Source organism: Boleophthalmus pectinirostris, unplaced genomic scaffold (assembly GCF_026225935.1).
Source record: "Boleophthalmus pectinirostris isolate CB_2022bp ecotype Guang Dong unplaced genomic scaffold, ASM2622593v1 HiC_scaffold_18, whole genome shotgun sequence".
NCBI classification, from domain to species: domain Eukaryota; kingdom Metazoa; phylum Chordata; class Actinopteri; order Gobiiformes; family Gobiidae; genus Boleophthalmus; species Boleophthalmus pectinirostris.
Window position 1 is genome coordinate 10,172,633 of NW_026571133.1, and position 20,368 is coordinate 10,193,000.

General features: G+C 38.4%; 1 protein-coding gene across 1 annotated transcript in view; it reads left to right on the top strand.

The window, feature by feature from the left end:
* The first annotated feature begins 4,850 nt into the window (after nt 1-4,850).
* Nucleotides 4,851-20,368, top strand: part of strip2 (striatin interacting protein 2) — a 63,223-nt gene continuing 47,705 nt past the window's right edge. Inside the window, exons 1-2 of the mRNA XM_055153574.1 lie at nt 4,851-5,027; nt 18,660-18,729. Coding sequence (XP_055009549.1) covers nt 4,917-5,027; nt 18,660-18,729 — 181 coding nt within the window. The 5' untranslated portion in view covers nt 4,851-4,916. The remainder of the gene's footprint in view (nt 5,028-18,659; nt 18,730-20,368) is intronic.

The following is a 20,368-nucleotide window of genomic DNA, read 5'->3' on the forward strand; positions in this document are numbered from 1 at the left end:
CATGGTGTTTTTATTACGTTTTGTTTTCATTGTCTGTCTATGTTTTGACAGATAGCTCAGATATAACAGATGTTGCTCTGTCCCCGTCATCATCAGGTCATTGTTGTGTAGTTTTTGTCAAATGTAACAAACTATCCAGCGTATGCAGTGGTGGAGTGGGGATTTTTAAGTGGGGGTACGCAATTTGTGACTGAACGAGGACTAAATCAGGACTAATCTGGAGAGAGAGTGAGACAGAGGGAGAGGGAGAAGGGGGGAGAGAGGGAGAGAGAGAGATATGGAGAGGAGAGAGAGAGGAGAAGGGAGGGAGAGAGATATGGAGAGAGAGAGAGAGGGAGAGAGAGGGGAGAGAGAGGGCGAAGGGGGAGAGGGAGAAGGGGAGAGAGAGGGAGAGGGGGGAGAGAGAGAAGGGAGAGAGAGGGAGAAGGGGGAGAGAGGAGAGAGGGAGAAGGGGGAGAGAGATATGAGAGAGGGAGAAGGGGGAGAGGAGAGAGAGGAGAGGGAGAGGGAGAGAGGGAGGAGAGAGAGAGAGAGATGGAGAGAGAGGGAGAGAGAGAGGGAGAGAGGGAGAGAGAGAGAGAGAGGAGAGAGAGAGAGAGAGAGGGAGAGAGAGGAGAGAGAGAGAGGAGAGAGAGAGGGAGGGAGAAGGGGGAGAGAGATATGGAGGGAGAGGGAGAAGGGGAGAGAGAGGGAGAAGGGGAGAGAGTGAGGGAATGAGAGGGAGAGAGAGTGGGGGGTGGAGAGGGAGAAGGGAGAGAGTGAGGGGGTGAGAGGTGGGATAGAGAGAGAGAGGGGGAGAGAGAGATGAGGAGATAGAGGGGGGAGAGGGAGAAGAGGGGAGAGAGTGGGGGGAGTGAAAGAGGGAAAGGGGGAGAGAGAGAGAAGGGGAGAGAGGGAAGGAGAAGGGGAAAGAGAGAAATAAGGGGGGGGGAGAACCCCGAGCCCGTGGAGCAGGGAGTCCCCAAAGCACGATCGGGCGGTAGCTGTGCTTAGCTCTTTGAGGCATGGAGCTCTGCATCTGTCCTTTCGCCTGCGGTCACCCGACGGTCTACGCAAGCGCACCTCCAGGCCTGTCCTGACACTCAGTCCTGGTTCAGTCCTGGTTCAGTCCTGGTCTCATGTCTCAGGTTACTATAGGACAGTACTGCAGATATCATGAGCCTATGCAGGTTGTTTTCACCATTGCCAATAGCTCCGGTTTAACTTGTAGGCAATTTTATATTTGTTATTTTTTTCATATCTCACATGGAGAGAAGTGGGTGGACTGCGTACCCCTACGTACCACGTCCACTACACCCCTGAGAACATGTGCATTAATGGTCCGATATTACACAAAACTGACTCTTGTGAGCTAATTTAAGCCATGTTCTAATGCTGTTATCTCATCAGAAACAAACCTCGAGTTGTGTTTTGTCTTATTCACACATGTTTGAGTAACTCTTTATTATTTATCTATCTACACCTCCAAAGCTCAGAATGCTCCATTAACAGCTACCTCCTACCTTCATATCAGTAGAGAAAAGCAATTCCAGGGTTTAAATTATTTAAACGATTCTAGTGAAGGTGTATGGAGTTTAAAACCACAGTGAAGAACTTTGTGTATTACCCACAGACTATATAAAGAAGTGGACTAAGAGAGTTTGACATCAGTATTCAGCTCCAGTTAAATGAAGCTTATGATGCCAGAGGCTACAGGGGTTAAATTGGTGCCAGGCTTCATATTTTTGGAATAGGAATTTATTTACAGACAAAATAGTGAAATAAAAACACCAGGATGACTTAGAGCAGGTTAATACAAACATTTTAAGACCTAAATGATGAGGCTCGCTACAGCAGTTACTGAGAAAGGGACATCTATTCTAATGTAAACCAATGGGAGCCAGGGTCAGCAGGAGGTTAGCTATGTCTGGTATTACCACATGACATCACAATGTGGAACAGGCTGTTTTCTGTTTGAGAGAAGAACTCAGAAGAATATGCAGGGTTTGTGTATTAAACGTGTGAATGAAACAAAACACAACTCCGGGTATGTTTGTGACGAGGAAACAACATTATAACAGATGAGAAAATGACGTAATATGGGCCCTTTAAAGTGTAAATATTTTGGATATTATTATGACATCCCATTGTACGTACATTATATATATTCTTCTCTGTCTGCCTTCTCACAGACCATCTCAAAAAAGAAGAATATCATGAAAAAAGTTAATATTTTTTGTCGCTTATTTCTTCTATTTTTTGAGATGGTCTGTGTCTTGTGTCTGGGGGGATGGGGGATGAGGGGGGATGGGTTTTTTTCCACAGCTGCTCTTGTCCTTCAGCTGTGAGCTCAGTGACAGACAGAGACATCTCCAACATCGACAGACAAACACTCAGACCACTGACAATCTGATCTGATTATTGGTGTGTTGGTTTGCTCAGTGGTTTTGTTTACATGTGCACAAGAAATAATCAGATGGACCATGATTACACAGAAATCAGATCATTTGTGGTTCATTTTAATAGTAGATAAGTAACAGTTTGGCGTTTCGATTGTTTCTAAGTCTTGTCTTGTTTTGTGTGTGTGTTTAATCGGTGGCTTTGTTAACAAAAAAATAATCAGATGGACCAAGATTAGACAGATATCTGATAATTTAGCTGTTTACATTGACATTACATTTATTATATTATATTATGACACCAGAAATCAGATAATAATTAAATTTTGAGTGTGTATATAACCATACCCAGTGATTTTAAGAGTAGCTGTTATATTTGGATGACAAAGCACAATTCATTTTTAGCCAATAAATACAAAGTTGAAAAAACTGAGGCTCAAAAATTCAAAATAATTAAAAGCTTTTATTATCACATGGCAGATAAAGTGTTTTTTGTTGTTGTTTTTTTTACTTTGTATTTGAGATGGTCCCTGTACTAAGGACAATTTTGGACAATTTCTAAACATTCAAGTAGTACTTATGGCCCCTAAAGTGTAAAATCAATACTTAAAGCTGCACTGTGTAACTTCTCAGTTGAGGGTCTTGGGGGGGGGGCTTGTTTCTATGGAAATGTCATTGCTCTGTCTGGAATGTTCTACAATATGATATTAAAGAGCTCTACCTTACATTTATTCAGTTACAGGTGGTTTTACAGATCCAAAACACCTACAAAATAGACATTTTGACTGTAAGCGATGTCACCTCTCCACAGATCTGACCTGTAACTTGGTCTGGTTTGGTCTCCAAGGATATAAATGTTTAATACCATACTGTGAAACATTCCAGACAAAGGATGACATCTTCCTGGAGAAAAGCTTTTGATGGACTCTCCACCAGAAACGTTACACAACGCACCTTTAATATTTGTCTCTGCCATCATTAGTTTGCCTTTTTAAGCAGACGTTTGCAAAAACTTGTGTGAGCAATCAGATGTAACAGTCATTTCAATAATCAGATAACTCCAGTAATCAGATAATGATCAGATTTATATCGTGCGTGTGAACACAGCCTCTGATCAGACACAGATAAGAAGCCCTCACTTGCACCATTTAAACATGTTCACACCGACACTGTATCTGCTCCTCTCGGGGCTTCACTTCAACACAAAGATGCACATTATTGGTCATATTTTGTTCTACATTATGAATATCGGCTTGCTGAAGTGGAGAGCACACTGATGGCAAAATAACTGAACACATTATAAATGACAAATTTTAAATGTTTGCAAAAATACTAAATTATTCAGGTTTTATTTCAATTAAGACTGTCCTTTTTACAGCAGTCTTTTTGTGTAGTCACTAAAACAGCTTTTACAGTGATGTGTGTCTCTTTTATATTAACCTATGAAACATAAACTGATTTATCCCCGGCCCCTGGACAATAATGTCATTATAAAACAACCACCTCAGCACCGCTCCTGTCCTCCACACAACACGACTCTGAATCAGTTTAAACGCACAGTTCAGTCTCAGTCTCAGGCATTTAAGACGCAGAGATGTGTTTTATAGATGGAGGTGCACAGCTCCGACTCAGACCCCCACAGCTCCACGCACACACACACACACACACACACACACATACACATACACACACACATTACACATGACAGTATCAATAATTCACTGAGGTGAGCAGTCTGCAGGGGGCACCCACATGAGTGGATACAGTCACTGTTATTCTGCTGTGAATGTTTCTGTTGGAGATGGAGCAGAAGGAGCTGTTGGCTTTTTACAAACGCTGATACATTATCACGAATACTGGGTTTAAGATACTTAGAAATAACCTAATGCAATAAGAGCCAATAAACAGGCTGTAGGTTTTCCAGGAAAAATTGGCATCAGGCCTGACCCACAGTCACCTCCCCCTGAGTTAAACAAGTCTGTACCACTGAAGACAGGACAGGGACTGAGGCTGGACGTTTGGGGAGATCAGTGTTCATGTTAACAAATGACCAAAACTTTATAATGTTATAGTTATATATAATAGTTAAGTTTTTAAGTTCCAGTCAGATAATAGCCTGCAATGAGCTGCATTTCCCTCAAACTGTAAAACGAGCTGTATAACTATAGATGAAAATGAGCCGAATGTGAGATGAGTCTGTTACAGTCAAAGTCCATAAAAAGCAGAACTGTCCAAACGCACAGAGGCGCCTCCAGGTGCGCGGCGCTCGCTCCACGTAAAGTCTGTGGCTCATGATCCTTTGATCAGCTGCGTGACGTTTGTGCCATAGAGTGTTTAACCCCGCCCCCTCGGGCCGTGCAGGGACAGTGAATCAAACACACGGAGGCAGAAGCAGCAGCGGCGGGAGGAGGGACCCTGTGGACCCCCTGTGTCCGCGTGTTCGTGTTTGTGCGCGTGCATGTGCGCGTGGAGCTCTCCGTGGAGCGATGCCGGTGACAGCTTCGCGCAGGACAGAGTGAGCCGCGGCCACGGGACAAGATGCAGGCGGACGACATGGAGGTACCTATCATTAATAACCTTAACGAGAACGGCGACAGGCACAAGGCCAGAGCCAAAGATGTGTTCAAGGACCCGCAGAAGGAGTCGGAGGTAAATGTTCCGTAGCGGGGTGCTGTGAGAGGGTTGTTGCTGGGGAGCTTTGGCTGGACGTCCCTTTGCGCGTACGGAGCGCGGGGCCACGCTGCCCGGGCAGCATGCGCCGACAGGCGGCTGTGCTCTGACTGAGAGACGTGTTATTTCTGCGAGCTGCTCCTAAAAATAACCCTGCAGTAATCTACAGTGGTGCGGGGTGCAGGTGGACTGTCACAAGACCACCACTACACATGCCTCTGTCATACTCTCACTGTCTGTTTAGGGCTCGTGCGTTATATAAGGCGCACGCGGGGTGCTGTGACAGTCTATGGGTGCTATAGAGAAATAAGCGTCAGTCCCAACAATGAATGAACGGGACCCCTGACAGACACATGACTGAAATAGCTGCAGCTGTCCTGGACCTCCATTCTCTGGTTTGGTTTTCACTGTGGCAGCTTCACTCGTGACAACTGCATGTCGATGATACTAGATTTAACTAGCGTAATACACTTTTACACACATGTATCAGTAATGTTTAGTCTATATATCTGAAGTGAATGTGTTATAGGTTACACAAACATTTCAGTTATTTCACAATCTTCATTTAATGAGATTCTCCTGCTCATTGACTGTATTCGAGCTCTATCAGAAAACTGTCCTGCTGTAGCCTAATGGCACAATCACATTTTAATCCCATATTACTGTGTGGGACAGTGTTTTATTGAGCTGTGTCCTTATTTGGCATTACTCCCAGGTCTACATTTTACATTATGGACTCGATCTCTCTTCCATCTTTACTCAGTGTCATTGTGATATTTATTGGCTGTTTCCGCAGCGATGTGTCCATTAGTGCAAAGTTTGACAGATCGATGTTCCACAGAAAATGTGAGTGAGAAATGCATCATGTTTGTTTTCCTGGTTTAGTGTTCTGCTGTTACTGAACATTTACTGCAAAACTGATTCTTATTTGAAAATGCTTCAACAATAATTGTCTCTTATGAGGTTGTGACAAATTGAACTCAACTTTTACCCAAATTAAAGATGTGGTCAAGTGATCGTCAGTCCCCACTTCTGTTTTCTGAGCTGCTTAAAAGTTGTTGTATCATTTTAAATCCCAATAACATTTGAGAGAAGACTGAGAAAAACTAAAACTAAACTAATACAAAGAATTATATGCATTTAAGAGAATATTTTGTATTGTGTCTGCAGGGGAAATTATGTATTTATCTTTTATTCATCAGAGATTAGCATTTCCAGGGTTGAAATTAAGGCTGTGCAATTAATTGAATTTTGATCACGATTTTGATTTGTGTGTTGCCAAACTCATATAATCGAGCTGAAATAATAAAGCTTAACAAAGTTTGTTTTGGGATATTCTTTGGATACATTTATGTTTTTCTATGCCTTATTTCATGTTCAAAGTATGTTTTTATTAATTTTATGTTTTATACATCACAAAACTGTTCTAAGGTTCATATTTGTAGCCTATGTTTTTTTCAATATGAACATTTTGCATAAATTATCAATAACAAAGTGTTTGGTTTTTTTTGAGAGAGAGAAATGCTGAATAAATATAGCCTGATTCATTAGCTGGTTTCACTTCATAGAAACCGTCTGACCTCGCAGCGTTAGGATTCATTTGATTGACGGTAGATTGGTACTTTTTTTATTTAACCAATCGCTGCTATTTGGTCGTGACGTATGTAATGTTATATTAAGCTTTTCCCAAATCCTGCAGGAAGAAGGGCAATAACTCTCTCGTCTTTCCCGAACATTCTCTTTGTTCCAGCTTTAAATCCTCGATCTCGGGAATCGTTGCCAAAACAGAATGTATGGCTTTTCGCTGATTGGCTGGTGCTTGGACTTGCACTTCCGGGGTTTTTGCGAAGCGTCTAGTGTATTCCGATTCTTGACGTAGTCGCTGGAGAGAAATGAAATCGAGTGGAGGCTCTAGGTGGCTGCAGCCTGGCTAGAATAAATGCATCATGTAACTAAAAAAATAATCTTTTGAATAATCGTGATTTCAGTATTGAGTTGAAATTATCCAAATGATTCTAGTGAAGGTGTATGGAGTTTAAAAACATAATGGAGCACTTCCTGCATTACCACATGACATCACAAGTTGGTGCGTTTTCTGTTTGAGAAAAGAACCCAGCCTAAATATGCATTTGTTTTTTGTTTTTTTTTAAAGAAAACATAACTCCTGGTTTGTTTTTCATGAGGAAAAAATGCTATATCATAAATCAGAAAATGGCGTATTATCTTGCCGCCCTCATTCACAGTCACAATATTGAGTCCATCCATTGTTATTTGAAAAGTGGACCAAAGCTGCCAGCCAAACGCACCGTGGAAAATGCCCAGTAGTTGTGTGTCTGTGTGCATTAGATCACACTGTATATTTGAAGTGAATTGGAGCATATTCTTATCTGTTGTGTCTCTTTGGGGGTTGGCGGGTCCGATGGGCTATAACAACCAAAGCTTCGAATATGAAAAAGCTTTGTGTGAGTGAAGAGTCCAGTGTCCGCTCGTGTGTCTGTGGCATATAGTGATAGGAGGAGGAGAGGAGAGATGCCAGGACTGTATATGCCCGCTGTTTGTGCTCTACAGGGGATTTGGTCAAGCTGTTTCAATAGTGACCAATAGGGCTGCAAGGATTAATCAGAATAATTGTGACTTGTATTTTTGGATGATTGTTATTGTTATCTGGACTAAACAGATGCACAAACACAACCCAAAAAACCTTTTATCACAAAGACAACAGCGTTTTTTAAAGGCTCCATATTACGCTATTTTTTGTGACAGCCCACGATATTATTGTGAGACTTTTGACGATACGATATCACGGTATTTCAGTTATTGTTATGTCCCTATTGTCTCATCACAAACATACTCACTGTTGTGTTTTGTTTTGTTCACACATGTTTAACACACAAACTCCGCATATTTAGGCTGAGAAAAAAAAACAAAAAAAAACCCCAGAAAATATTCTGCTCCACCCTGTGATGTTAATACAGAAAGTGCTCCACTGTGTTTTTAAACCCCATTTATTTATTTATTTATTTATTCAATATTTTACCAGGTAAGTCAATTGAGAACACTTTCTCATTTGCACTGACCACCTGGCCAAGAGGCAGAATAAAACACACATACAGATCACATTCACACATCAACCATTACATGAAACAGTGAATAGAGACATAAGACAGTGAAACATCTGCAGATTAAAGTGTTAAAAGCATGTGGAATTATTCTGTAAAATACTCTGGATGTAGTTTTTAAAAGGTTCGACAGAGGTAAAAACAAACTAAGATCTGTGCAGAGCTGTGCGGGCTTCAGAAACGACCGGGGTCTTGTGTCTGTTGGAGCGCAGTGTGCGACTGGAGCTTTGGATGTGCAGTAGTGAGCTGAGTTCGGACAGAGTTTTGCTAATTAAACATTTATAAATGAACCAAATTATTATAGTGAGAAGGTATGGAGTTTATAATCATTGGGGTAATTTCAGACCTGGAATTGGTAGTCTCTGCTGAAATAAACATAAATGGCAACTGTTAACTTAAAAAACTACAACTTCATGACATCTTGAGATGGAACAGAGCATTTGGAGCTTTGGAAATGTAGACAGACTAATAACAAAGAATTTCTCAAAAATGTGTGAATGAACCCAAACAACTCCAGGCACGTTTCTGATGAGGTAACAGCATTATAACTAGGGCCCAACCGATATATCGATATGGGCACTTGAAGACATATCGACTATCGACCTAAATCTTGCTGATATGGGCCAATAGTCCACGTGGGCATGTTATACCACATTGTAAAGATTAGACTTTCTATATTATGTCAATTTAATCCAATTTACAGACAGATAAATGTCCAAATATGTGGCACTGCATCAATATTTATCTGTGGAGTCATTTGTCTGTGTCTGTGACACCGTACTGCCCCTGAACGCAGCCCCATAGTCACGTCACTCACGTGCTCTTGTTTACACACACATCTGCTGTCAACATGCTGGATTACATTATATTTACAGACGATCGTTTTGAGCCAGGATTGAAAGGACACTTACTAGTGAAGACTTGTGATCTGAGAGGTGCCTGAGTGTTGCAAATGTGTCAGTTTTTTAAGCTACTTTTGGTTGGCTACTTTTTCATTGGTTGGCGATTAGCTGCTGTAGCTCCCACACATACAGTAAACAGCCTGCTGTCTCTTACATTTATCTATAGTAAAGTGACTATAGTGGCTGTATATATGTTTTTGGACCTGCACTAACATGTAAATGAGCTGTGAATAGAGATGTGAATGGTCTGCATTTACGCATAATTAATTACACCAGCGGGCACACATTTACTGCTAAAAACAAATAGCGGTAATTTACTTACGTTCTTTACTGGCTAGAATGTGATGCAAAAATTCCATTAGGCCGACCTACTGTCTTTAAATATGACTGTAAAGAGGCAAATTAACAATAAATGTAGCCTAAACAAACCCAATTTAAAATCCAGTAGAGCCAGACCTAAGTTTTATAATCATTTGAAGATTTGTAGTGAATTTTTACATCACTGACATTTTTGACACACTTATACATAGGTGCATTAACATTTGAGAGCCTGGATGAACCATTAAACTCATTCATGAAACAAAAACATTTCAGAATATGGATATTATATGTTTTTTTCTAGTGCTGTAGTGAGTCTGTTTCTGTTGATTGCAAATGTTATTGTATTATTTACATAAATTGCAGCCTGTTAAAGGTCATATATTACACAAAAGAGTATACCCTAATATGTGCCCTTTAAAGGTGCGTAGATATAGAAGCAAAGGTAATATCCCACTATGAGGCTTTTATTATGTAGATTACTGTTATTGCTCTAACTTTAACCTGTGATAATCTTGTATACCTACATTGTGAAGTTGTAATCCTTCTCATCGGATTAATCAGATCATTAGCCTCTTGTAATGGATCTCTTCTGTGAAAACTCTGTGTGAGACATTGAGCTGAGACTCAGAGGACAGAGTGTACAAACAAAACTGCTCCATCTGGATTTTCCCAGGTTATTCCCAAGGGCTACATTGCTGTCCTTTTCCAAATATAGCATGCAAATAGTCACACTTATTCAAAAACTTTATATAGAGAGGTGGGGAGGAGTCAAACTTGTGTTTAAATAGTAAAGTAGTTTGAAGTAAGGTTAGAACAGCATGTGCTCAGGTACTGAATAAATACTGCTTTGTTTTTACTATTGAAGTAATCATATTAATGTTGTCATGACACTAAAATTACATGAAGGAATAGACTCTACTCAATATTGATTCTGATACCACAGTTATAATAAAAAACACCTCTTTCTTTAGACAGTAGAATGTGATTTTCAACTTTAAATAATAGTATTTTCTTTTATATTTTATATTATATAATCCTTCAGTTAGTGGTTCATGGGCGTGTACTAGTCTGTGCGCTCTTATACTTCGTCTGATACAACTCAAGATCATTCTAAAGCTTTTCAGGAAAGGCTCATTTCTGTCCTGTGAATGTGTCTGTCTTTAATATTGATACCTGCTCAAATAAGTATCTAGGTTCAATTAGGGTTGCGTATCATTAACAAGTTGCTGATACGATACATACCTCAATTCATAGGCCACGATACGATATGTATCTCTTTAAAGTGAGCTTTTGATTCGATACAATATATTTCAAATCGATTCCATGCGGTTCAATAAAAATAAAGGCTAAATCGTGGCTGTGATACTAAAAATCTTTGTTAAACCACTTCTTGTGTAAAGTCAATATGAAACAAACATTTTAAATCATGAAAACTGAAAAACGTTTCCTTCCTCTGAACAAGCAACAAATCTGTTGCTCTGTAACAAAATAATTTAGTAAAATATACCAAAAAATACTCTTGGTGATATATCGATACAGCAGCCCAGCCCACGATATCGACACTGTGCAAAAATATTTCTAAATATTTCAATATTTTTGCACACCCCTAGTTTCAATACTGCTTTTAGTATTGATTAGTATCTGACTTATATTATTATATATTTAAGTACTTTTACAACCATAAATCATATAGGCTGAGGATGAGGCTGAAATCATATAGGATGAGACAACATCTTTTCAATCAATAAACAATAAAAAAAAAAAATTGCATTTTTATAACACAGTTTGACACATTTCCAATCTGAAACACACTGCTGACTTGCTAAAAATATATGTAAAAAGACCATTTTAACTACTTGTTGCTCAGACTACTAATTTATACATACTAGTAATCATAAGCATTTGAGCATAAGCATTTGTTTATTGCAAAAAAACAAACAAGTTAGTTAACCAGGAGAGGAATATTTTATGTATTAATTATGTTTTAATCTTTTGTGTGTTTTAAAAAGGTGCACCTTGTAACATTTCAGGGTCAGTAATAGAGTTCGCCAGGGTGGAGTCCTGTTTCCCCTTTTGTTTAATATTTATGTTGATGACCTGTCTGCGCAGCTGAATGGATGTAAAACTGGATGTTTTGCTGGTGATTATCTGAATAACCATTTAATGTATGCAGATGATCTAGTATTGCTGTGTTGTGCTCTTACAGTGCAGCTCTACAGCAGCTTTTAAATATCTGTTCCCAGTTTGGCTTTGAACACGATATTAAGTATAATGTTATGAAAAGTCACATTCTGTTTGTAAAAGCAATCCTTTCCTGTTTTCTCTCTGTGCGGGAGTGCCCTCCAACTCACAGATGAGGTCAAATATCTTGGGCATTATATCGCCAGTGACCTCTCAGATGATAGAGACATGTATATTCAGCAGTGTAAGCTTTACGGTCAGGCCAATATGCTCGTCCGTAAGTTCTCCATGTTCTCCAGTGATGTCAAAATTGCACTTTTTAAATGTTTCTGCTCGCCCTTGTATACTGCGCATCTTTTGCACAACTAGAAGAAAAAGAGTTTGACAGTGGCTTATAACAACTCTTTGAGAATATTACTGAAAGTGCCGAGGTTCTGTAGCGCCAGTGAAATGTCTGTAAATTGTGGTGTGAGACCCTGTGTTGTCGCAATCAGATGTTGTATTTATTCATTTATGTAGAGAAATTAATCTGAGGAATCAAATCATTCAAGCTTTAGTGTGTCATGTGAGGAGCTCTGTCAGATTCACCTCTAACCTGTCGAGACCCTGGCAGCTACACTGTACATTATAACATGCACTGTATATTTAAATGTTTTATTCTTACTGTTTTATTTAATAGTATGAACCAGATATTATGTTTTAAAGATTGAACTGAATTACATTTCTATCGGAGAGTCCACCACCTGCTTCTCTTCATGCAAATGTTATTGTTTTTTCTTTAGTGTTTCACAGTAGGCCTATAGATAAAAATAAAAATAAAATCCATCATAAGAGAGACAAGCAGGTTACAGCACTACGCTACATTACAAGTCAATTCTGTGGAGAGTCTCTCGTATTCACTGAAGGAATTATTGTATTTTTGATCAATAGAAACACCCGTAATGATTAAATGCTAGATGGAAATGTTTAATATCATATCATGGAACATTCCAGCATCTCTATGGAGACAAGCCAGTAGCAGATCCTCCACCTGAAAAGTTGCACAGTGCAGCTTTAAGTCACAGTAAACGGATATATGAAGGGCAGAACGAGCCTTCATGTCAATCACAACAGACTTTAATTAATTGTTTTTGCAATTACACAACTTACACCACTGGATAAATAATTGTAATTAATTAAAACCCAGTAATTAAATGGCCCTGTACTCATCACTAACCACGTCTGCGTCTACGGTGTAATGTCGAGCCCCAGAGACTCCACTATTTCTCTATTGTTGACAGTGTAATAAATAGACTTGCACTTGCAGTACTGTGGGAGTGCTGACCCGTCGTATTATTTATTTGCAGCAAAGATACGCGCTGCAGACAGATAGCTCGGAACAAGTCAAGAAACTCTGAACCTGTACAGGCCGGTCACGATAACTGCTATTTTGATTTGTCGTGCAATACATGATAGATGGAACGACTATTTTGGGAGGTCAGTATTTATTGTTTTTCTTTTTACGAGTGGGGGAGTTATTTTTCTGCACTACGATAAGATTTGGGATGTAGAGAGAAGAAGAATTTATGTGACGTCATACTGTATATTACACAAAACTGACTCTTGTGAGCTTTAAGCCAAGTTATAATGCTGTTACCTCATCAAAAACAGACCTGGAGTTATGTTTTGTTTCACATGTTTGAGTAACTATTTATTATTAGTTTGTCTACATCTCCAAAGCTCAAAATGATCTGTTCCACCTTGTGATGTCATCTAGTGGTAGTTTTCATGTTAACAGCTCCTTTTACCTTTTTGTTCAGTAGAGATTGGCAATTCCAGGTCTGAAATTGTCCAAATGACTCTAGTAAAGGTGTAAAGAGTTTGAGGCTATGTCCACACAACAATGCTCCTGGGTTTTGTTTTTTTTTTTGGTTTTTTTTTGAGGGTTGAAAAAAATTTGCATCCACACATGTGATACAGTATCAATATCGTGGGCTGCCATGTCGATATATCACCAAGAGTATTTTTGGTATATTTTACTAAATTTTTTGTTACAGTGCTACAGTTTTGTTGCTTGTTCAGAGAAAGGAAACTGCAGCACATTTGACATTTTCACTGTTTTGATGACTAAAATGTTTGTGTTTCATATTCACTTTGCATAAGACGTGGTTTAACAAAGACTTTTAGTATCACAGCCATGATTTAGATATTATTTTTTATTGAATTGTGTCGAATTGATTTGAAATATATTGTATCGAATCGAAAGCTCACTGTATCGAGGTATGTATCGTATCGGCAACTTGTTAATGATACCCAGCCCTACTGTCGACAGGACAACGCGAAGCTGGCATTGTTTTCAAAAAACACTGTTTTCACCCACCCGAAACACCAGCTCTGTGTGGATGAAAGGTCAAAATGAATAAAAAGTTCATGGTTTCGATCAAAAAACTTCCTGTATTACCACATGACATCACAACGTGGAACAGAGTTTTCTGTTTGAGAGAAGAACATCATAGACATCAAGAATTATCTTACAATAACAAACAATATCAAACAATATTTCTAACATTAAGTCTATCAAAACACTCAAAATTACAGAAGTATTAGGATTTTATTTTTAACCACTTCCTCAGTTTCTTGTATTGACTTCTTTGTACGCATTATCTGCTTCAATTTAAGTTGTATGTATGTCAATTTTGTTTTTGTTTCATTTTGGCTTTAAATTATGTATGTATGTATGTGTGTATGTGCATATATGTATGTGTATGTATATATATATATCCACTTTCCATCACCTGCCTATAATTGTGAACTGGACTTTGCATTGACGCACAACAACCCATCTGCACTTTATCCTGTATCTACTTTTGCTATTTTGTCATGTTGTGTTTCTGTAGTAATAATATAATTTAAAAAAAGTTTGTGAGAATAACTCAGTCTAAATATGCAGGATTTGCGTGTCAGACATGTGTGGATGAAACAAAACTCAACTCCAGATCTGTTTATGATGAGAAAACAACATTATGACACAACGTAAAGCTCTCGAGAGTCAGTTTAGTGTAATGTAGCACTTTTAACGTTGTGTGCAGAGGTGAAGGGGTTAAACAGATTATGACAGTGGAGTGACAGTTCTCTGGTCGCTCATGTAACTCAGACCTAATGGTTTGTTTAACAGTGTGAAGAGCCTCAGGGAGCAGCACTGTAAATACGGATGTGTCTGACTCAGCCTGCTCTCACTCATCCTGCTATAAATACACCTGCACCAGACTCCACCACTGCACTGTTATGTTGGATTACGTTATTATTTACTCTGAATTTGACAGATTCATATATTTTTTTCAAATTATTGCTTGGTTTGGTGGGATAGTACTGTAAATATTTGTCATTATTTTACATCGTTTGTGAAAAAAAAGTAGGGAAAAAAGCTGTTTCTTTCACACATGTTTGCGTAATGCTTTATTATTAGTCTACATCTATCCAAACAATTCTAGTGAAGGTGTATGGACTTTAAAAACACAGTGGAGCGGTTTCTGTATTGCCAAAGAACATCATAAAAAAAAACAAAAAACTCAACTCTAGGTGTGTTTGTGATGAGGATATTTCTTTAAAACATGGCTTGAAGTTCACAAAAGTCAATTTTGCGTAATCTAGGACCTTTAAAGAGTGTTTTTCATTTTAATTTTGTGCCATTCTCAGATTATTCTGATGCTTCTTCATTTTGCTGATCCTAATGTAACTATACCCCATTTCTGTTCTAACAATGGGACCAAATTTCACCCCTTGTAGCGTTTTATTCTTAGCTTCTTTGTCAATAGTCCACACAGCGAGCACAGGGCAGCTATTTATATTTGCAAATGTGGTTCTGCCTGATGCCCTGTTAGCCTGGAGTTACTGCGTGAGCTGATCTGATCTGAGGTCAGGCCAGAAGTCAACTCTGTGCGACCCTCAATGCAGCGTAATCCACTTTTCAACAGGCTCCCTTCCTCTCACTCGACTCTGGTATTCTGCAGATGTAGTCCTGCTCTAGTACAGAATAATAGGGATGTAACAATATCCACATTTCTCGATACAAATAGGCTATGTTATTTTTTATTTTTCCCTTTTAAATGCCTTGACAAGACTTTGATTCTGTCATAATCCAGACAATTAAGATTTCAACTGTTATTTTTCTTGTAGTCTGCATTGAAATGACACAAAGAATCATGGTCTATGTAGTTCCCTCTGTTTTTTTTTTTTTTTAGCTCATGCTGCACCATAACGATGAATTTAAGCAAAGAAACTTGTAATTTCGATACATTGTGATGGTCCACGATATTATTGTGAGATTTTTGACAATACGAAATCATATATTTGGGTTATTGTTACATATAGTGTAGTATAGCTCTCGATTAATGGTGTGGTATCAGTGATATGGTATCTTTTTTTGTCTTGAGTAGGTTCTTAATTTTGTCTCTTGCTTTTTTGTTTTGTTTACTAGTAATACATTGTAGGGATGCGCATTGCCTTGAGTCTGACGATACGATACATATCATGCATGTCACGATTCTATATATCATCATATATCCTGATAATAAAACAATGGATGATATATTGCGATTTATCAAAAATTACTTATAATAATACAGTCAACTACACCTTCAAGAGAACACAATTGTATGAAATATAATTCATAATTTTTTTAAATCATGAGAACTGTGAATGTAACTAATGAATTATTGTGAAAAATATTATTTTAAAAAATCGATTCAGATCCATTTTGAATCGATTTGAGAATAGTGCAATGAAGTATCACGATATATCATTGAATCGTTTTTTTCTTACACCCCTAGTATATTGTCAACTGTTATGATTGCTGTAGTCCTTTATTTGTTTAGTCGATGTGTATTAGCTGACTAATATTTGTAGATTTAGATTATCAAGATTTATGTGGGAGAAGAGCAGAAAGAAGAAGAAGTTAACAAGTGGGCGTTTTTAGTATTTTTTTGTAAAGGGCAGTTTAAAGTCATGATTCACAAGTTGAATCTGTTTTTATATGAAATAATTGATTCGTATAGTACATTTTTCTGCATGTATAGTTGGTTTTGAGTGAATATTACTTATATTATTGATTATATTTTTCATGATATTGATGTCTACAATCCTACATAGCATTCTTAAAGACAGGAAATGTACTACAAACATCATTATTTATTATCAAATCAAATTTCATGTTCTTGTAATGTAATTCTGAAATCATTACAAGTAGTCCTGGTTGTGTTGTTGTATTGGGTGTGTATGATGGTGTGCTGTAGGTGTAGCTGCTCTCCTCTCTCACCTCCTCATTGCTCTTCTCTTTTTCACTCATTAAACAGAGTCTGTGTGCACCAAAGGGACTTCAGTGTGAGCGGCGGAGCACAAGGGGGACAGGGGTCAAAGGTTAACCACTGTTGCCTAGTGATACTGCAGCTGAAGCTTAACTAAACCTGGTTAAAAGTGAGGGTGGAGACTAGATACTAGATAGTAACTGAGTGAATATAGATTTGTACATTGTTGTCCAAAGCCAAAGTTTTATCAGCTGTGGTTGAATAACAATGCATTTTCTAAAAGCAATTATTATTAGTAGTATTTTGTCACTGAGCAGACTGATGGAGTACTGTCTTTTACGTGCCTTTTTACGTGTAGCAGACATTTTTCACATAAGCTGTAAGTGCTGTGATGTAGGTAAACGTCACTTACATTAATGCTTTTCTAAGGCAAAATATCTGTGGAAATGTCTCGTGTATTTTCCACCAGCTTTATAAATCTGCCTCATCACCAAATCTTCATCCAACAAGGTCGACAAAGGAAATATTCTGTCCATGAAGAATTTATCCACAACTATCAAGGTAAGAAAGACGAAAACTTAGCATTAGTGAACTACTCCTGAGCAAAACTAACATTATGGTCATGAATAAAACATAAGTAATAAGTAATTTGTTAATAAGTAACTTGTGAACTAAAACAGATTCTGGAATTAAGATTAAAAATCGATTTCATGATGCAGATATTGGCATAGACAGAGAGATTAGTGCAGTTTAAATGCTACAGATGTTCACAGATTACATGTCTCGCATTTAAGATGCACAAATCTCTGTCTGTGCTAATATCTACATCATGAAATCGATTTTTAATTTTAATTCTAGAATCAGTCTGAGTTAACAAGTTACTTATGTTTTATTCATGACCGCAATGTTAGTTTTGCTCAGGGGTAGTTCACTAATGCTATTCATTGTTCACCTTTAAGTTTTCGTCTTTCTTACCTTGATAGTTGTGGATAAATTCTTCATGGACAGAATATTGTTGGTTGAAGATTTGGTGATGGGGCAGATTTATGAAGCTGGCGAAAAATATGCAAGACATTTCCACAGATATTTTGACATAGAAAAGTATTAACATAAGTGACGTTGTGAAAAAAGGTCTACCGTACTGCTATTGTCCATTATGAATCCTATAATCTCAACAAAATGATTAGTCTACGAATACTACGACTAAACGACTAAAGGTCTACAACCCTGTGTACCTCTTTTACCATTTTATTGTCACTTTGCAGCTGCTGTCAACATTCGCTGGGGGTGTGACGCTAATTGAAAGCACTACTCTGTCTGAAGCTCTCTTTAATCTTATTCTTATTTTAACACAATCTGACCAGAAAGCCCTGATTTGGTTGTAACTATAACAGAGTAAATGTGTTGTTAGATGTTTTTTTCTTGACTTTTCAGATCATATTTAAACACTTTTGTCAGTTTTTGCGAATGTGAGCATTTTGTCACCATGGTAACTGTTGAAAAACGCCTAGAGATACACGTAGAACACCCCCATCGCGATGTCACTGCAGAGTACGAATGCCTCTTTGAATGAGCACATTTACTTGACTGTTGTTGTTGACGGTGGAAGTGTAAAATCATTCATATCGAGTGGGTGGAGTGTGGAGCTGAACCAGATCTCTTTCAATGGGACGTAGGTGTGGTGTGAAGTCGTACCTACGCCGCAGTATGTTGAGTCAGTGTGTTTGCTCGTAGGCACGTGGGCAGCTGTGATTGTGACTGAGTAATGGATCTACACTCAAACCATGTGGGTGTTTGTTTTCACAGAGCTCCATGGAGTCTCCCAACCTGGAGTTTGAGTATGGAGACACGGACACACTCACCGCTGAACTGTCAGGTAAGACTCTGGATTTACAAAACAAACAATTAAAGATGGGACAAGATCAAAATTGCCACAAGAGTGCATTCAAAATTATCTCATGAGATTTTTCCCCATGATTTTTACATTCGGAATGGATAAAAAAATGTTAGTTAAAGGTGCACTGTGTACATTTTCTGGTAGGGGGTCCACCACAAACTTGTTTCCAGAGAGATATTATTGCTTTGACTGAAATGTTTCACAGTAGGACCGGACATAGGACCTCATTTCCTAGTTAGCCAGAGTGTTGGAGACGTGTGAAGACACTTTTTTAAATATTCCATCCAGTCCTTGTATTTGCAGAGGTCACTGATGCTAGGCTAGTGCATGTCAATGGCCATAGTTATCCTGCCACTAAAAACAACCCTACCCACTCCACAAAACACCTGAAGCAAAACAGTTATTACGCCAGACTGTCGATGTTAATGTCTGTGTTGATAGAATAATTTTAGAAGTAAAACCAACCTTGCATTTGAAGGATTTATGTCTGAGCAGCAGCAGCGATTTGTACTTCCTGATAGAAAGCTTGACAGCGGCGGACTGATATATGAGAAAATAGTCCTTCAACATGCAACGATTCATGCGATGCAAGGTTAGTTTCATTTCAAAGGTGATTCTGTCAACACAGACATTTACATTGACAGTCTGTTGTAATAACAGATTTTCTTCAGGTGTTTTGTGGAGTGGATAAGACTGTTTTTAGAGGCAGGATAACTATGGCCATTGACATGCACTAGCCTAGCACCAGCGACCTCTGCAAATACAAGGACTGGATGGATTATTTCAAAAAATGTCTCCACACATCTCCAACACTCTGGATAACTAGGAAATGAGGTCCTATGTCCAAAATTTCAAACTGTCTCTTTAATGTATAATATGCTATGGACCACACCACGCAACTCATTTAGACATAATTTTATCTAAAAGGTAACTTAGGTGTGAAATAAAGCAAAAAGGGGCAACAGTAGCTCAGTTGGTTTAGTATTTGTCCTCTGATCCGAAAGGTTAATGGTTTGAATCCCAATCGGGACATAAACATCACTGAGAGAGCAGTTAGATCCAGCTCCCACAGATGAATGCTGTTGTTGTATCTTTGAGCAAAACACCTAACCCACCCACCTTGCCCCCAGCCTCTATGTACACTGGTGTATGAATTTGTGTGTGCGTGGGTGAGTAGTTTTCGTGGCCTTGCTGGTGGAAAAGCACTTTATAAAAATGTGACCAAAGACCAAAGTTTTAGTTCATAATAATAACAGCACCTTTCAAGACACCAAAACTCACAAACACACCCCAAAGGACTGGATGGAATATTTTAAAAAGTGTCTCCACACGTCTCCAACACTCTGGCTCACTAGGAAATGAGGTCCAACAGTATGTCCAAAATTCTGGACTGTCCCTTTAAATGCATTAAATCAAAAATGGGTAGGCTAAAATAGGGAACTGTATTGCAATCAATATCTTGTCTCATCTCATTCTCGAATATCCAATCTCGTGTCTTGTCTTGTGGAAATTGCACCTCGTCCCACCCATACTAACAATGCTTTATTCCTATAGTTATTATTATTTTGCTTTCTTCTATGCTTTTTTTGTGTGATTAGTATTTATTGTTTTCATCTTC